The sequence below is a fragment of the Psammomys obesus genome, unplaced genomic scaffold (assembly GCF_907164565.1).
Source record: "Psammomys obesus unplaced genomic scaffold, mPsaObe1.curated_primary_1811, whole genome shotgun sequence".
Taxonomy (NCBI): Eukaryota; Metazoa; Chordata; class Mammalia; order Rodentia; family Muridae; genus Psammomys; species Psammomys obesus.
In genome coordinates, this window is record NW_026596051.1 from 8,529,597 (window position 1) to 8,545,187 (window position 15,591).

Sequence of the window (15,591 nt, forward strand, 5' to 3'; positions counted from 1 at the left end):
ACTATGCTGTATTTTCAAATAATAAATTATTCCTCTCTTCTGGATGCCTATATGCACTATGTTTTTGTATTTGATGTTTTTGTAAAATATATTAAGTCCAGATAGAAAATCATGTTAATACTGTTATTATAGTTATACTTTGAGATTAAACTGGGTCACTTTATATGCACCCTGAATAAAAATGACCAACACATTGCATTTGTGTTTAGGACCCATACTGTCACATATGAGTGACTGTAGGTACCTACACATTCAAATAAAATACACTATTTACTTTTCAATGTAATTCACTGGAGACATTGAAATCAAGTTACCATTAACTAATAGGAACCAAAGAAATGTCAGAGAATGTAACACAAGCTACAAAATATAAGGTATTATTAGACAATTAAAGAGCATAAATATTATTGGAACATTTTAATAATGTCTTTTCAGTGAGCGTATATGTCATGCTCCATCAAAAGAGTCCACATATACTCTGTGCAACCGAAGAACTGAGAAACACTGAGCTGGTAGACCCATCATTCCAATGGCATGGGCCAAAAGGAAAAATTGTTTCAGGTACGATTTTATTTTATTTATCATAACTAAATAGATATATCTCAGATTTACTTAAAACAACATTTGTATCTAATACATTGATCTATTTTCAAATTTTTCTTGGCACTTTCATAGCAATGTTGATTGTATGGTGTTTATTAAGGATAAAGACATTAAAAAAGTTTGCTATTTAGAGAGTTCTAGAAGCATTTCTATTCCAAAAGTTATAATTAATTTTATGTGGAAATCACAGTTTATGTTTGATTCATTATTCTTCTTTTACATATGTACTCATATTTTATTTTGGATCGTATGTTTCATCTTTGCTCTAAATTTTGAATTTTATAACTGTTTACTTTAAAATGTATAGCTTAGATGGTTAAGTTTTTTTTTTTTATTTGCTACTAATGAAGACTAGTGAGTATTGCAGTAAAGATCTGTTCAATACAGTACCCAGTCACTTTTGCATAGCCTCAAAGGAACTTTATCACCTTTACTTTTATTTATTTTATAAAACCTTATTGGTGTTTTGAGACAGTGCTGAGGGCTAAAGGCTGCAGGCTTGCTGTATCATTTGGACAGAAGGAAGTGTCTTTATATAAAGACTTGCAAAAGAGATGATGCAATCTATACCACACTTTAGTGACATAGGGTCAGTTGTTCCAGATGTTCATGCATACAAAGAGCACAAAGTGAAACCCTGAGGGGCTGGGCAGTTAGCATACATTAATGAAATGGTTCTCATGTGACATTATCTGACCCTGGAATAACAATCAAATTTATTTATTTATTATTTTTTTCTATGGATATTGTAAACATCCATAGCATTATTTATACCCCTTTCCTCCCTTTCCTTCTGTTTTCTTTCCCTCCCTTTTTTCCAAATTAAACACTTAACCCCATTTTATTCGTTTTCCCCTATATTTCACTTGTATTCTTCTTTCCCACTCTCAGTCATAGCTGAAGATTTGGAGTTAGGAATCACAGATGAGATAAATGCAAAACAAGATGGTTTTTGTTTGTTTGTTTGTTTTTTTGGGTTTCCTCCCTTAGTATAATTTATTCTAGTTTCACCTATTACCTAAAAAGTTCACGATATTTTTTTTCTTTAGAGCTGAGTGGTGTTCTGTTGTGTATATATGCCACATTCTCATTATTTCATTACTTGAAGGGCATTTAAAGTGTTTCCATTTTTTAGCTATTATGAATAGGGCAGCTTTGAACATGGTTGAACAAGTATCTGTGGAGTATAATGTCAAGTCCTTGGGTGTATGCCAAGGTGTGGAATAGCTGAGTCATGTTGTATATGTCTACATCAAGCTTTCTGAGAATTCTCCACAGTGATTTCAGAGGGCCTTGACTAGTTTTCTATCCCACCACAGTGAATGATTTTTCCCTTTCCCCACATCCTTGCCAACATTTGTTGTCATTGTTTTCTTGATCTTGGCTATTCTGACTGGGATGAGATGTCCAATTCTGATAGTGCTTCAGTAATCTGCTCTATGTAAAACAAAAGTGTTATTTATCTCTCCACAGCAGAACTATTTACCCTCCATTCCCCAAAGCCCAGAAATGTAGTTTTTATAAGGATAGGCTGAAATGTGGTCCTGTCTGGCACAAACATACTGTCTTCAAATAAATTATTTTTAGTGTTTGGCAAGTTAAGGATTTGTGAATTGAATTTTTACCCTTATAGAACTGAGAGTTTTGTGGGGTATAGTAGCCTGGGGTGACATCTGTGTTCTCTTAGGGTCTGCATTATATCAGTCCAGGCCCTTCTTGCTTTCAAAGTCTCTGTTGAGAAGTCAGGTGTGATTCTGATTGGTTTGCCATTATGTTACTTGGCCTTTTTTCCTTGCAGCTTTCAGTATTTTTTCTTTGTTCTGTATACTTACTGTTTTGATTATCATGTGGCAGTAGGATTTTCTTTTCTGGTCTAATTTATTAGGTATTTTGTAGGCCTCTTGTAATGTTATAGGCCTCTCCTTTAAGTTGGGGAAATTTTCTTCAATGATTTTGTTGAAAATATTTTCTGGGCCCTCGAGGAGGGAATCTTCTTTTTCCTCTATTCCTATCATTCTTAGGTTTTGTCTTTTCATGTTGTCTTGGATTTCTTGGACATTTGCTGTTAGGAATTCTTTAGATTTAACATATTCTTTGGTGGTTACATAGATTGTATCTTCCACCTCTTGTAGTCTGTTGATTATGCTTACCTCTGCAGTTCCTGTTTTCTTCCCTAAGTTTTTTCTCTACATGATTTCCTCTGTGTTTTCTTTAATTTTTCCAATTCTATCTTCAGATCTTGAGCTGTTTTGTATGATTTCCTTCACCTGTCTGACTGTATTTTCCTGTTTTTTCTTCAATTCCTTCAGCTGTCTGAACATTACTGTTTCTTTTATTTTTTTTTCAGTGATTTTAATTATTTCCTCTCTAAAGGCCACAAACTATTTGGCTGTGTCTTCTCATATTTCTTTATGGATGACCATAATCTGTCGTTATCTTCCTGTATATTTTTACAGATGGCCATAATCTGTCTTTTTTTTCCTCTATTTCTTTACATATTTTATTTGTTTCCTCTATTGTCCTCTTCATAAGTATAGATGTAAGGTCATCTTCTTGAATTTCATTTATGCTGTGGTGTCTAGAGCTACTTGCCCCTGGCTAACTGCATTCTGGAAATGTCAGATTGCTGTGTCTTTTGTTGATTGAGCTTTTATGCTGGCCTCTACCCATTGGAATATCTTATGTGTTGGCTATTAGTTTCTGGTGCTTCCTAGAATCCTGGCAGGGGTGGGGGGGGGGAGAATAACCTTGGCAGGAAGATGATTTTTCCTGAAGGAGGCCTCCTCAGTTTTTTTTGGGTATGTTAACTGAATGGCTGGTGTTTCTCAGGAATTGCCACAGCTCACCTCAGGCATATGGACCTGAGTGGTAACTGTGGCCTTCATTAGTCAAGGGGGCTCTCCTCTCATCTAGAGAAGTCCTGGAGACAGCTGCCCTGCTACTGGGTTTCTTGCTCTGATTTTAGTGAATTGCTGTTGCTGTTCTTATACTGTTTTCTAGGCACAGCCCTCTTGAAGAACCTGGGAGCCCTGCAGTTTGGTCAGTTTCCTTGGGTAACTGGCTGCAACTTGGAGCAGTATCTGGGGGTTGATCTTGGGGATCCCAGGCTTCCGTAGGTCTGAGGCTGGAGCTCTGTGCCCCAATACACAAGCAGTAATCAGTGGCATGTGAGTGCAATATGCCTGCGTGTGGCAGGAGGCTACAGCCTGAAGCCTGTGGGTACCCAGAAACTTTTCTGGAGCTGGGTGTCCTGAGTTTGGACTTGATGTTTCCATCCACTGTGGGGTTTCCTCCTGACAGGAAGACCCAGTTTTTGGTGTTTTGGGGTCCACAGTTCCGTCTGGCGTGGTGCATAGAGCACCCAGGCACAGGCAAATAATGGCTCCAAGCTGGTGACTGGGATCCTTCAGGAACTTGGGTAATTTACCGGAGAACTTTTCTGTGTGTGTGTGTGTGTGTTGGGGAGGGCTGTGTTCTTTAAGTTTGGACCTGCTGTTCTCCTCTCCTTGGGGTTTCCTCCAGACATGTAAACCCAGTCTCTGGTGCCCTGGGGCCCACAGTTCTTTCTGAGATGGTGAATAGGGCACACAGCTAGGTTACTGTGCTTGCTGCTGAGCACCCTACTCTGAGCTGGTGGCTGAGTGCCCACTGGACCCCAGGACCTTTTCAAGGGATTGACAGGGTGACCTGAGGTCTATTCTAATTGCTTCCTTCACTGTGGGTTTTTTTCTCGACTGGAAATCCCAGTCTCTGGTGTTTTGGTGCCCACAGTCCATCTTGGGCAGGTGTGCAGCTCTGGGCTGGCGACCGAACACCTGCTGGGACTTGGGAACTCTTCTGAGTTTTCGCTGGGTGAACTGAACCCAATTGCTTTCCACACTGTGGGGTTTCCTCTCACCTGGGAAACACAATTACTGGTGTTTTAGGGCCAAGAGTTCGGTTTGTTGGTTTTTGCTGTCTGCCCCTTAGACACAGTGTCCTCCAGGCGCCGCCATCTTGGATCTCCCCAAATTTATTTTTAACTGAAACTTTGTCATTTGAAAAAAAAAATTAGGTGTTGAATTTCCTGTTAATGGATTTTGTACTTTTGATTTGGAAAATGAAATTTGGAACATTTCTTCTTTAAGATGGTCTACTAGTTTTGCATTTATAGTAAATGTTGTATATAATTCAGTTACTCCTTTAAGTTGGAAGAAATACTTTTTTTGTTTCTTAAAAAATAAAGCCATTTAAGAATATAATTTTTCCAGGTAAAAACAAAATATCAGTGCATACACATAGTCTTTCTAGAGTATTCTGATAATCTGAATTTATACTTGATTAAATTTTCTCCAGTATCTTATCATGAATTAGTTTTAATGGTTATTTTATTTCAAATAATTTGATAAGGTATAATTTTCTTTGAGTTTGAATCACTTCTGGACCAACCATGCTTACCTGAGTTCATATCTCCATCCTCCAATTAAAAATGAAGAGTGGTGGCATTCACATATAACTTCAGAACTGAGGAGATTCAGGGCCAGGTTGATCTAGGGTTCATTGTCTAGCCAGCCTAGCCAAAATGATAAGCCTCAGGTTCAGTAAAAAACCTTATCTCTAAAAATAAGGTGGGGGCAAGCTGTATGTCCATATGCTGTATTACGATGTTAAAGCACTTCCTGCCAACTCCAGTGGACTGTGTTCATTTCTCAGGTTCCATACATTGGAAAGGTTTGCCTCCTATAGTTTTTCCTGTGATGTTCAATTTGTGTCATGATTTGTGCTACACATGAGTGATGTATAATAAATGTAAAAAATAATAAATAATAAATGTAACAATAATAAATAACAAATAATAAATGTAAAAAAAAGTAAAATAAAAAATTAAGGTGGATAGGTCCCAAAGGAAGGAGTTTATGGTCTTCAGTTGTGAAATAATTGATCCAATGGCTATTTTCACAGCTGTACACATTTAACGTAAATTAAGCAAATCATAAAACAAAGGACTTGAATGTGGGAAAAGTTCTTTTAGGGAGGACGCTTAGTTGGAGGAGTGGGAGAGAATTAAGAGATGGTGGAAGATGAAAGCAATCAGAAAACTACATATACATGTATGAAACCATCAAAATATAAACCTAATTGAAAAGAAAAAGATAAGGTGCAGAACAACAGAGGAAGATGCCAGTAACTACCTATGGCCTTCACAGACTCATGCAGTTACCCACACACAAATGCAAGAAATCCTATTTCACTGCACATTATTTTATGATGGACTATCTTATGAAGAGATATTTCCTCATTTTGAAGCACAGGAAAACAAGTATTCTTGTACAGTTAAGATACACTTTTTCGAAGACTCTGGGACCTTCAAGTAAGCAGTTTTGAACTCTTAACAACTTGTCTCAAGCCCCTCAAGTAAATACTGTCCTGAAGTTTTAGTGGTTTTTTTTTGCATTTCATTATGCACTTGCCATACACACACATATATATGTATATATTCTGAAAGTTTAAATTTTAGCTTTGTTATTGTGAATTTTTTTCACATTTTCTCTCCATTCCAACTTTATTTAGACATAATTTGTAAATGAAAGTTACATGTATTTAAGATGTGAAACTTGGCATTTATATAGGTATACAGTGACCACAATTAAACCATTTCTTAGTCATTTCCTATGATTACCTTTGTTTCCTAGTGAGAACACTTAAGTTCTACTTTTACCAAATTTCAGACAAAAAAATAACAAATACAGAGCAAAAAAGGTACACAAAAACTTGGATTCTGTTTTGTGTTGGCCAGCTACTCCTGAGCATTGGGTCTACCCTGGAGTATGATTGATATACCCAGTATAACTCCATTGGAGAAAACTGATTTTGCCACTCCTAGCAGGTATCAATTGAAAATAGCTTATTGATAAGGGGTGGAACTTTGTGCCCACTTCTCCATGTTGGGAATTTGCCTGGCTTGAATTTGGGAAGGTCTTAGGCATGATGCCACAGTTGCAGCATTAGTATGGGACTCTGCCATGTTGTGTCTAAAGATGCTGTTTTCTTGGGGTCGTCTACCACTTCTGGCTCTTACAATAATTCCATATTCTCTTTTACATTGACCCCTGAGCCTTAAGGTGAGGGGTTTGATACAGACATCTCATTTAAGGCTGAGCATTCCAAAGTCTCTCACTGTGTGCACATTGTCCAATTGCAGGTCTCTATGTTAATTACCATCTGCTGCAAGAAGGATCTTTTTTTGAAGAGGGTTGATCCATGCACTGATCTATGGCATAGCAATATGTCCTTAGGAATATTTTTATTGCTGTAATAGAATAAGAGTAGTAAGTCTTTGTCTTATATTCTCTTGTCTATATTTAAGCTAAGCATAAAAATATTTAAATATAATAAACTAAATTTCAGTGAGATTGTATTATGCAGTTTTAAGAGGTCCAAGGCATAGCCTTCTAAAGATATAGTCAAACTCTAGTATTTGGATAACAAGCTAGGAAGGAACAGGAACCAATATAAAAGAAATGTTTGACTAATGAATATGTGTACTGTATATTTCTTGTATTTAACCCTATATTTTCTGTGCCAAATACATAACCATTGGTGTTGTGAATTTTCATTTAGACTTAATCATTTAAGTTTCTGTGAATGATCACTGATAAGTGATATTATAGGGTTGACATTTATGTTGAGTATGCATTTCTCTGCCTATGTTTTCAAGATGTGTTTTTTAATCTTTTAAACATAAAATCAACCAAGAATACATTATTATAGATTTTATGATGCTCAGCTTTCTGTCTTTCATATTTAGTATTGCAGTAGTATGTTTCTTTTTTATTATTTCTTTACTAATTACAATTTATTCACATTGTATCTCTGCTGCAGCCTCTTCCCTTGTTTCCCCCTAGTCCTACCCACCCTCCCTCTTCTCCCCTTATGCTCTTTCTCTAGTCTCCTGATGGGGAAGTTCTTCCTCCCCTTCTATCTAACCCTAGCCTGTCAGGTCTCATCAAGCCTGGCTTGATTTGAAATAGATGCTATGAAAATATGGCATACATATACACATAATATACACACATATGCAATGTGCATATATAATACTATATATAAGATGTATATGTATATACAATGTATTTATTCACCATAAAATAATCCTTATGTTTTAATGTTGAGTTATGTTTTCAGTAAGCTTACATTCTGCAAATGAAGTGGTATGCTTAGAAGGAAGGCTATTAGAATATACTCACTAACAGTAAAGATTTCCTGTACAGAATAGGATATAAAACAAAAGTTGATTGCTAAATATCTTATATTTTCTCATATTATTGTGCCAAATGCCGTACATATGTACATACGTTTTTGTTCATACATTTGTTGACACTTCTGCTATAGGAAAATTTCATTTCAAATTATTACTTAAGGCATAAATTCATCATTGCTACTATAATTTAAAATTTTCTATTAAAATTTTATTATGATACTAGAAGTTTTTTCAGAAATATATAGTAATAAATTAAATTATTAATATTTTTAGAAAATAACATGTTAAGATAAATATGTAATCTTTTATCAGGAAATATTCATGAACAACTAGGCATTAAAACACAAATATATTCCAAAATTATATTACATTTTCAGCTTTATTCAGGATATAGAAATGGAAACTCTTAAGGCATAATTTCCTATGTAACGTCCTTGAGGCTTGGTATATCTGTCTATTCATTTCTCCTTCCAAATACATAGCAGGGTTTTACATATAATAAAAATACCAGCCCTAAGAAAATTCTGGTATTTTTGTTTTAATCTGAAGAACTATTTTTAAAAATATGCAAGTATTAAATAATCTCCTTAAGTAAAGGAAATTAATAAAGATATGTAGTCATTTTCTGACATAATGCTATCAATTTTAATGAATGGTGCATTCAACATTTTTTAAAGCTATTTTCTTTTTTAAAAATATTTATTGTTTTGATTATTACAATTTATTCACTTTGTATTCCAGCTGTAGGCTACTCCCTCATCCCTTCCCAATCTCACCCTCCCTCCCTTTTCTTCTCTCATGCCCCTCCCTCAGTCCACTGATAGGTTAGGTCATCCTCCCCTTTCATCTAACCCTAGCTTTTCAGGTCTCATCAGGACTGGCTGCATTGTCTTCCTCTGTGGCCTGGTAAGGCTGCTCCCTTCCCCACCCTCCTCAGGGGGACGTAATCAAAGAGCTAGCCACTGAGTTCATGTCAGAGACAGCCCCCAGCTTCCCTTACTAGGGAACCTATTTGGAGACTGAGCTGCAATGGGCTGCATCTGATCAATGGGTCTAGGTTATCTCCATTCATGGTCCTTTGGTTGGAGTATCAGTCTTTGCAAAGACCCCTGGGCCCAAATTTTTTGGTTCTGTTGCTCTCATTGTGGAGCTTCTGTCCCCTTCAGCTCTTTCTATTTCCCCCTTCTTTAACAAGTTTTCCTGCACTCTACCCAAAGTTTGGCTATGAGTCTCAGCATATGTTTTCATACCCTGCTGGGTAGAGTCTTTCTGAGGCCTACTGTAGTAGACTTCTGTCCTGTTCCCTATTTTTCTCCCTCTTCCAATGTCCATCCTATTTGCCTTTCTGAGTGAGGGTTGAGCCACTTCCCTAGGGTCCTCTTTCTTGTTTAGCTTCTTTAAGAGTGTAGATTTTAGTATGTTTTTCCTATATTATGTGACTAATATCCACTTCTAAGTGAGTATATACCATACATGTCTTTCTGCTTCTGGGTTACCTCACTCAGGATGATCTTTTCTAGTTCTCACCATTTGCCTGCAAATTTCATGATTTCCTTATTTTTAATTGCTGAGTAGTATTCCATTGTTTAAATGTACCACAATTTTTGTATTCATTACTCAGTTGAGGGACATCTGGGTTGTTTCCAGGTTCTGGCTATTATGAATAAAGCTGCTATGAACATGGTTGAACAAGTGTGCTTGTTGTGTACTTGAGCATATTTTGGGTATATGCCCGGGAGTGGTATAGCTGGATATTGAGGAAGCACTATTCATAATTGTCTGAGAAAGCACCAGATTAATTTCCAAAGTGGTTGTACAAATTTACATTACTACCAACAATGGAGAAGGGTTCCCCTTTCTCCACAACCTCTTCAGCATGCATCTTCCCTTGAGGTCTCAAGATGTACCATAGAGCCACAGCAATAAAAACTGTATTGTGCTGGCAGAGGAATAATCTGGAGAATCAATGAAATTGAATAGAAGACCCAGAAATAAACCTACACACTTACAGATACTTGGTTTTGACAAAGAAGCCAAAAGTATACAATGGAACATAGATAACATCTTTGACAAATGGTGCTGGTCTAACTGGACATCTACATGTAGGAAAATGCAAATAGATCCATACTTATCACCCTGCACAAAACTAAAGTACAAGTGGATCAAAGACCTCAACATAAAACCAGATACACTAAACCTGTAAGAAGGAAAAATGGGGAAGAGTCTTGAACTCATTAGCACAGGAGACAACTTCCTGAAGAGAACACCAACAGCACAGGCTCTAAGAGCAACAGTCAATAAATGGGACCTCATGAAATGGAAATGCTTTTGTAAAGCAAAGGACACTATTATCAGAACACAATGACAGCCTACAGACTAGGAAAGGATCTTCACCAACCCTATATCTGACAGAGGGCTAATATACAGAATATATAAAGAACTCAAAAAGTTAAACACCAACAAACCAAGTAATCCAATTAAAAAACGGGGTACAGAGCTAAAAAAAGAATTCTCAATAGAGGAATATCAAATGACAGAGAAACACTTAAAGAAATGCTCAATGTCCTTAGTCATCAGGGAAATGCAAATCAAAACGACCTTGAGGTTTCACCTTAACCCATCAGAATGGCTAAGAAGTAAAATTCAAGTGCCAATACATGCTGGAGAGGATGTTGAGAAAGGGGAACTCTCCTACATTGCTGGTGGGAATGTAACTTTTACAACCACTTTGGAAATCAATCTGGTGCTTTTTCAGAAAATTAGGAATAGTGCTACCTCAAGATACTTCTCACTGTATATCCAAAATATGTGCAAGTATACAAAGACATTTGCTCAACCATGTTTATATCATTCAATTCTTTATTAAGAAAATTTTACTATCTTAATATTTTATGACAGAAAAGTAGTTATGATCTTTATAATAAGCTGTCTGCTTAATGATTTATTGTATTTGCTTACTTGAACAACCCTGTGAGTTAGGCAGCTATTATATGTTGTCATTCTTCATCGAACACATGAAGGACTGGACTTCAGAAGGTGAAATCTTTATCATGGTTATACAACTTGTGAGAGAGATGGAGCCTTCAGTTTGTATCTTAATGTCTCAAGGGTAGGTTTCCTCCTCTTTGACAACAGTTTTCTTTCACTGTAATACTTAATTTGCTGAAGCAAAGAGGGAGCTTACAATCCCATTGTTTTTCTTAACACAGCACTGTAATGATCTAATTTTCCATTTACTTTTTTCTGTAACCCTCAATGTTAGAAACTAACTCATTGTTTTATGTACAATTTTGTGTAGTAGTAAAAAAATTTAGCTGTTAATCATTATACTGTAATTGATTTTGTTTTGGGTGTATCATTTCATTTGCAGATTGTAAGCTTATGACTTTTTAACTCATCTTTAAACTATATAATATATATTAATCACAATGATATAATATTTGTATAGGTAAATAAATACACTACATAAAATATATACTTTGTATACCCTTACTGTTTATAATACATATGTTAACATGTACTGCATATGTGTGTATAAATTTTCATAAACAGTGCTGTATTTTTGGTAGCATCTCTTTCAGTGCAAGGAGCATTTGAGGAGTAGTTTATGTCTATATGTCATTCTTAGTCATTTACCAGTTAGACAGTCCTACAGTTGATAGATTTTGGTTGGTGGAAAGTTGACTCTAAGGTCATCTATCATCTTTTGACAATAAGCATCAAATACAGTGACTTAACTTTATGTAACTCCTTTTTGTGGACCTAAATTTTCATGTTTTTTAGGTTTTTTAAAGTGATATTTTGTCTTCCTACTGTGATTTAAGCAGTTGTATATTATACCTTTATTAGAAAACATCACTGCACAAGTGACATCCACAGGAAGCCTCATATTTCAGAACTTTGAGGAGGCCATGAGTGGGGTTTATACGTGTTTCCTGGAGTATAAACCAACTGTGGAAGAAGTTGTTAAAAATCTCCAACTGAAATATGTTGTTTATGGTAAGAAGTAAATTCAATTATGTTTCTAACATTTCTTAAGTTTTAAAATATTTAAACATTTAACAGGTTTGTTTTTATATATTTTTATTATTTGAAACAATTATAAAATTTATATATATTTTGATCTCCTCCCCTAAGTCCTTCCAGATCCTTTTCTCTACTTTACCCTCTCAACATTGAGTTCTTTCTCAAACACTGAGTTTAACTCAATATAACAACAGAACTCCACAAAATCAATAAAACAAAAAAGTAACTCCAAAGAACCCCCAAAATGTTCCTCCAAACTGTAGCCAAATCACACAAAAGACACTATACATTGTTCAGCTATTTCTTAACATGAAGCCTGCCTTGGAGTAGTTGATATAGCCTGTGTTACTGCATTAGAGACAACTTCATGTTTATTGAGTTTTGTAGACATTGTCTTTAGAAACTGGATTGTTTTGTAATTCCTGTGGGAATCCTTTTGGCTAACAAGGCAAGCAAATGAAACCCATTCTCTGTACTAGAAGCTTCATTTGGTAACAAACAAGAAGTGGCCAGTTGGGACTCTGTTTCCCCCGTTATTTGGCAATTTGTTTTATATCCTCATCATATGTAGTTTGTAGTGTATTAAGTTTCCATACTGTTCCTTAAATGGTCCTTAATTTTAGATGTCTCTCTCCATATTCTCTCTTTCCCCTTTACCTCCCCCTATGATTCTCCCATTTCATCCTCCCTTTCATCCATATTTATCTATTCTGTTTTCCTTTTCTAAAAAGATCTACTGATCCCTCTACTCTCTTATTCTACTCTGTGTTTTTATGGATTGTACCTTGGTTATCATTGACTAATATCCACATATAATATTCACATATAACTGACCACATACAAATATCCATATATAATATCCACATATAAATAAACACATGCTATATTTGTCTTTCCGGGTCTGAGTTACCTCATTCAGGATGAGTTTTTTTCTAGTTCTATACATATGTAAATTTTATGGTGTAATTTTTTAATGGCTAAGTAATACTTCATTGTGTTAATGTGCCACATTTTCTTTACACACTCTTTTGTTGAGGGAGATCTATGATTTTCCAATTTCTGGCTATTAGAAATTTAACAGATTAGTTTTTGTAAAATATGATTTTTTTTAAAGTTTGTTTTTAACAAGATTAAAAAAAACTTCTATTTTCAGTATCCTAATTAAAAGAATTCTTACTCACCCATGCATTATGTTGTATGTCTTAACAGGAAGTGGATAGGGTTGTTAACAAAACAGCCTTTTTCTTGAGAAAAACACTTGACGTTTTAGTCACCCAGTCAAAGCAGCAGTACAGATCATAATTTCAAATCCAGTGATGATATGATCATAGTTTGAACTGCTTTTCAATTTGAGTATCATTGTTGACGGTTTACCCCCATCCAGTTGATTAGGACAGGAAAGAACACTATGAATGACTCTTCTTAGATTCCTCTATTGAATAAATTGAGAGGGCTGATTTTATGTGAAATTCAAAAAGAATAATCTAAACAACATTTACTTAAAAGTTTAATCAAATTGCTGGAACCCTGTGTAGTAGCTTGAAAATGTCAGGAAATCAGTCTTCATGAATCTTTAGAGTCTGTGAGTATAAGCATACAAGATGGACGGGACTTGACCCTGTAATTAAGTTAAGGCTCTTGCCATGGAGGGAATATCTTGTTTTAAGTCATTTTTCTTGCTGCTATGAGAAACAGCTGGCAAGAAATGTTCAGGAAGGAGGGTCTATTTTTGCTAATAGTTTCAAAAGGCCTAGTCCATCATGGCAGGAAGATATAGAAACACGGATATATGAATTAGGGAACAAAGAAATGAATTCTGTGCTCATTCTTTTCTTATATATTCCTCCTTTTGTTCCTCCTTTTCATCCATTGTATAAGATAATGCCACTCACATTTGGGGCAGATCGTCATCCTCAATTAAAGCTGTCTGGAAACATCCTCAAAGACAGCCCAGAGGTGTATCTTCTATGTTATTCCAAAGTTAGGCAAATTGATGAGGAAGATTCAAGGTCACAATCCTGAATAAACTGAGTGGGCTGAGTAATCATAGGACTTTGTTTTGCAACGCATCTCACTCTAGCTCTTGCAGGCCTGAATTCACAGCAATCTCCATTTTCAGCATCACAAGTGGTGTGATTACATGTGTGCTCCCATGCCTGACTGCAAGGGTTGTTATAAGAGAGGCAGATAGGGAGATGAGGTAACAAAGGAGAAGTCAATTGTCTGTCTGACATTGGAGGCAGGAGTTCCACATGCCCCAGTGTTGACAGCTTCCGGTCCTGAAGTGCTCACTCAATATATAGGTCTCCTATGGGTGTTCCAAACAGAATCAATCTTGATTTTCCTGTAGTAAGACTTTCAGATTTGTGTTCTCCAGAACTTAAAGCTCATGTTGTCTCTAATATGGTAGCAATAAGAAACATACGTGCTATTGTTTGTATAGCTAAGATGCCAAACAAATGTCCACTTATTAGTAGTTCCTGACATTTTGCTTACTCGAAAAATGTTGCTCTATATTTGTAAGAGGGAGACATTGTTATGAGAAATGACATGATTTTAGTTAGACAAGTCATTTTTTAGGTTAATCGGTAATATTTCATCTCCATATTGTTATTTTCTGTATCTTAATTTATCACACATATACTTCTACATTTATTGTAAGAGCATATTTGCATAAGCTAGCAAAGATATTTGTGCTTAAATATCTTGTAGAAATGATAATGATAGAGAAAATTCACTATGTACATAGTACATACCCAGCAATGTTGTGTTTTTTATGTGTAGTTATTAAATACCAAGAGAGCACAGATTTATATGATGCAATTGGACTCAGGTGAGAAATGCTTATGTCTTGCTTTTTGTGGAAATGGTCCCCATCCAGTTTACTATTCTTGGGTATCTAACCAAATGATCCTACCACAGAGATACTTGCTTTTCTCTATCTATTGCTAAATTATTCTTAATAGCTAGGAAATAGAAACAGGCTGGATGTCCATCAACAGATGAATGGATGAAGGCTATGTAGCATACAGTGGAATTTTATTTAGTAATAAAAAAATGCAGTCATGAAAATAACAGAAAATTAGATGTACCCAGAAATAATTAAATTAAATGAGCTAGTCCAGACTCAGAATGGCAAATACTACTTTCTCATACTCATAGCCTAAATTTAAATTATGTATATGCATATATGTATAGTTATAGTAGTTATAGTTCATGAATTAAAAAGGGGACCATAAGAGGAGAAAATAAATACCTTAAGGGATACAGGAAGAAAAAAAGAAGGGTAATAAGAAACCCAGCTCATGAAAATAGGGGGAAGGTAGAAATAAAAGTGGAGGAAGAGGATGGAAAAAATAAAGCATACCAGTAAGTGTCAAATGCAATTTTCTCTACTGTGCATACTACTTTCAAAGAAGAAAGAAATCAAATAAGTGCACATAATGGTACTATCAAATTATCTGGTTTCCATTGTAAAGACAATGAAAGAAATTTATGCTAAACACTTAGTAATGTTTTATTTAAAAACTATATAAACCACTAGAAAGCAGTTTTACATCAGTATATTTTTTTTCTAAAATTTAATTTTTTGACAGTTTCATAATACATACAAAACATGTATTTACATGGTTTCTATTCCTCCTCTTCCCTTCAGCTCCTCTCATATACCCCTCACTCTAGAATTGATGACTTCTTTGTGATAGTTATTAACACACACACACACA

The 15,591-nt window shown here is 35.4% G+C and overlaps 1 protein-coding gene across 1 annotated transcript in view; it reads left to right on the forward strand.

Moving 5' to 3' along the window:
- Zpbp (zona pellucida binding protein) overlaps positions 1–15,591 on the forward strand; it is a 186,565-nt gene that overhangs the window by 55,690 nt on the left and 115,284 nt on the right. Inside the window, exons 3-4 of the mRNA XM_055624272.1 lie at positions 436–561; positions 11,690–11,839. Of these exons, the coding sequence (XP_055480247.1) occupies positions 436–561; positions 11,690–11,839 (276 nt within the window). The remainder of the gene's footprint in view (positions 1–435; positions 562–11,689; positions 11,840–15,591) is intronic.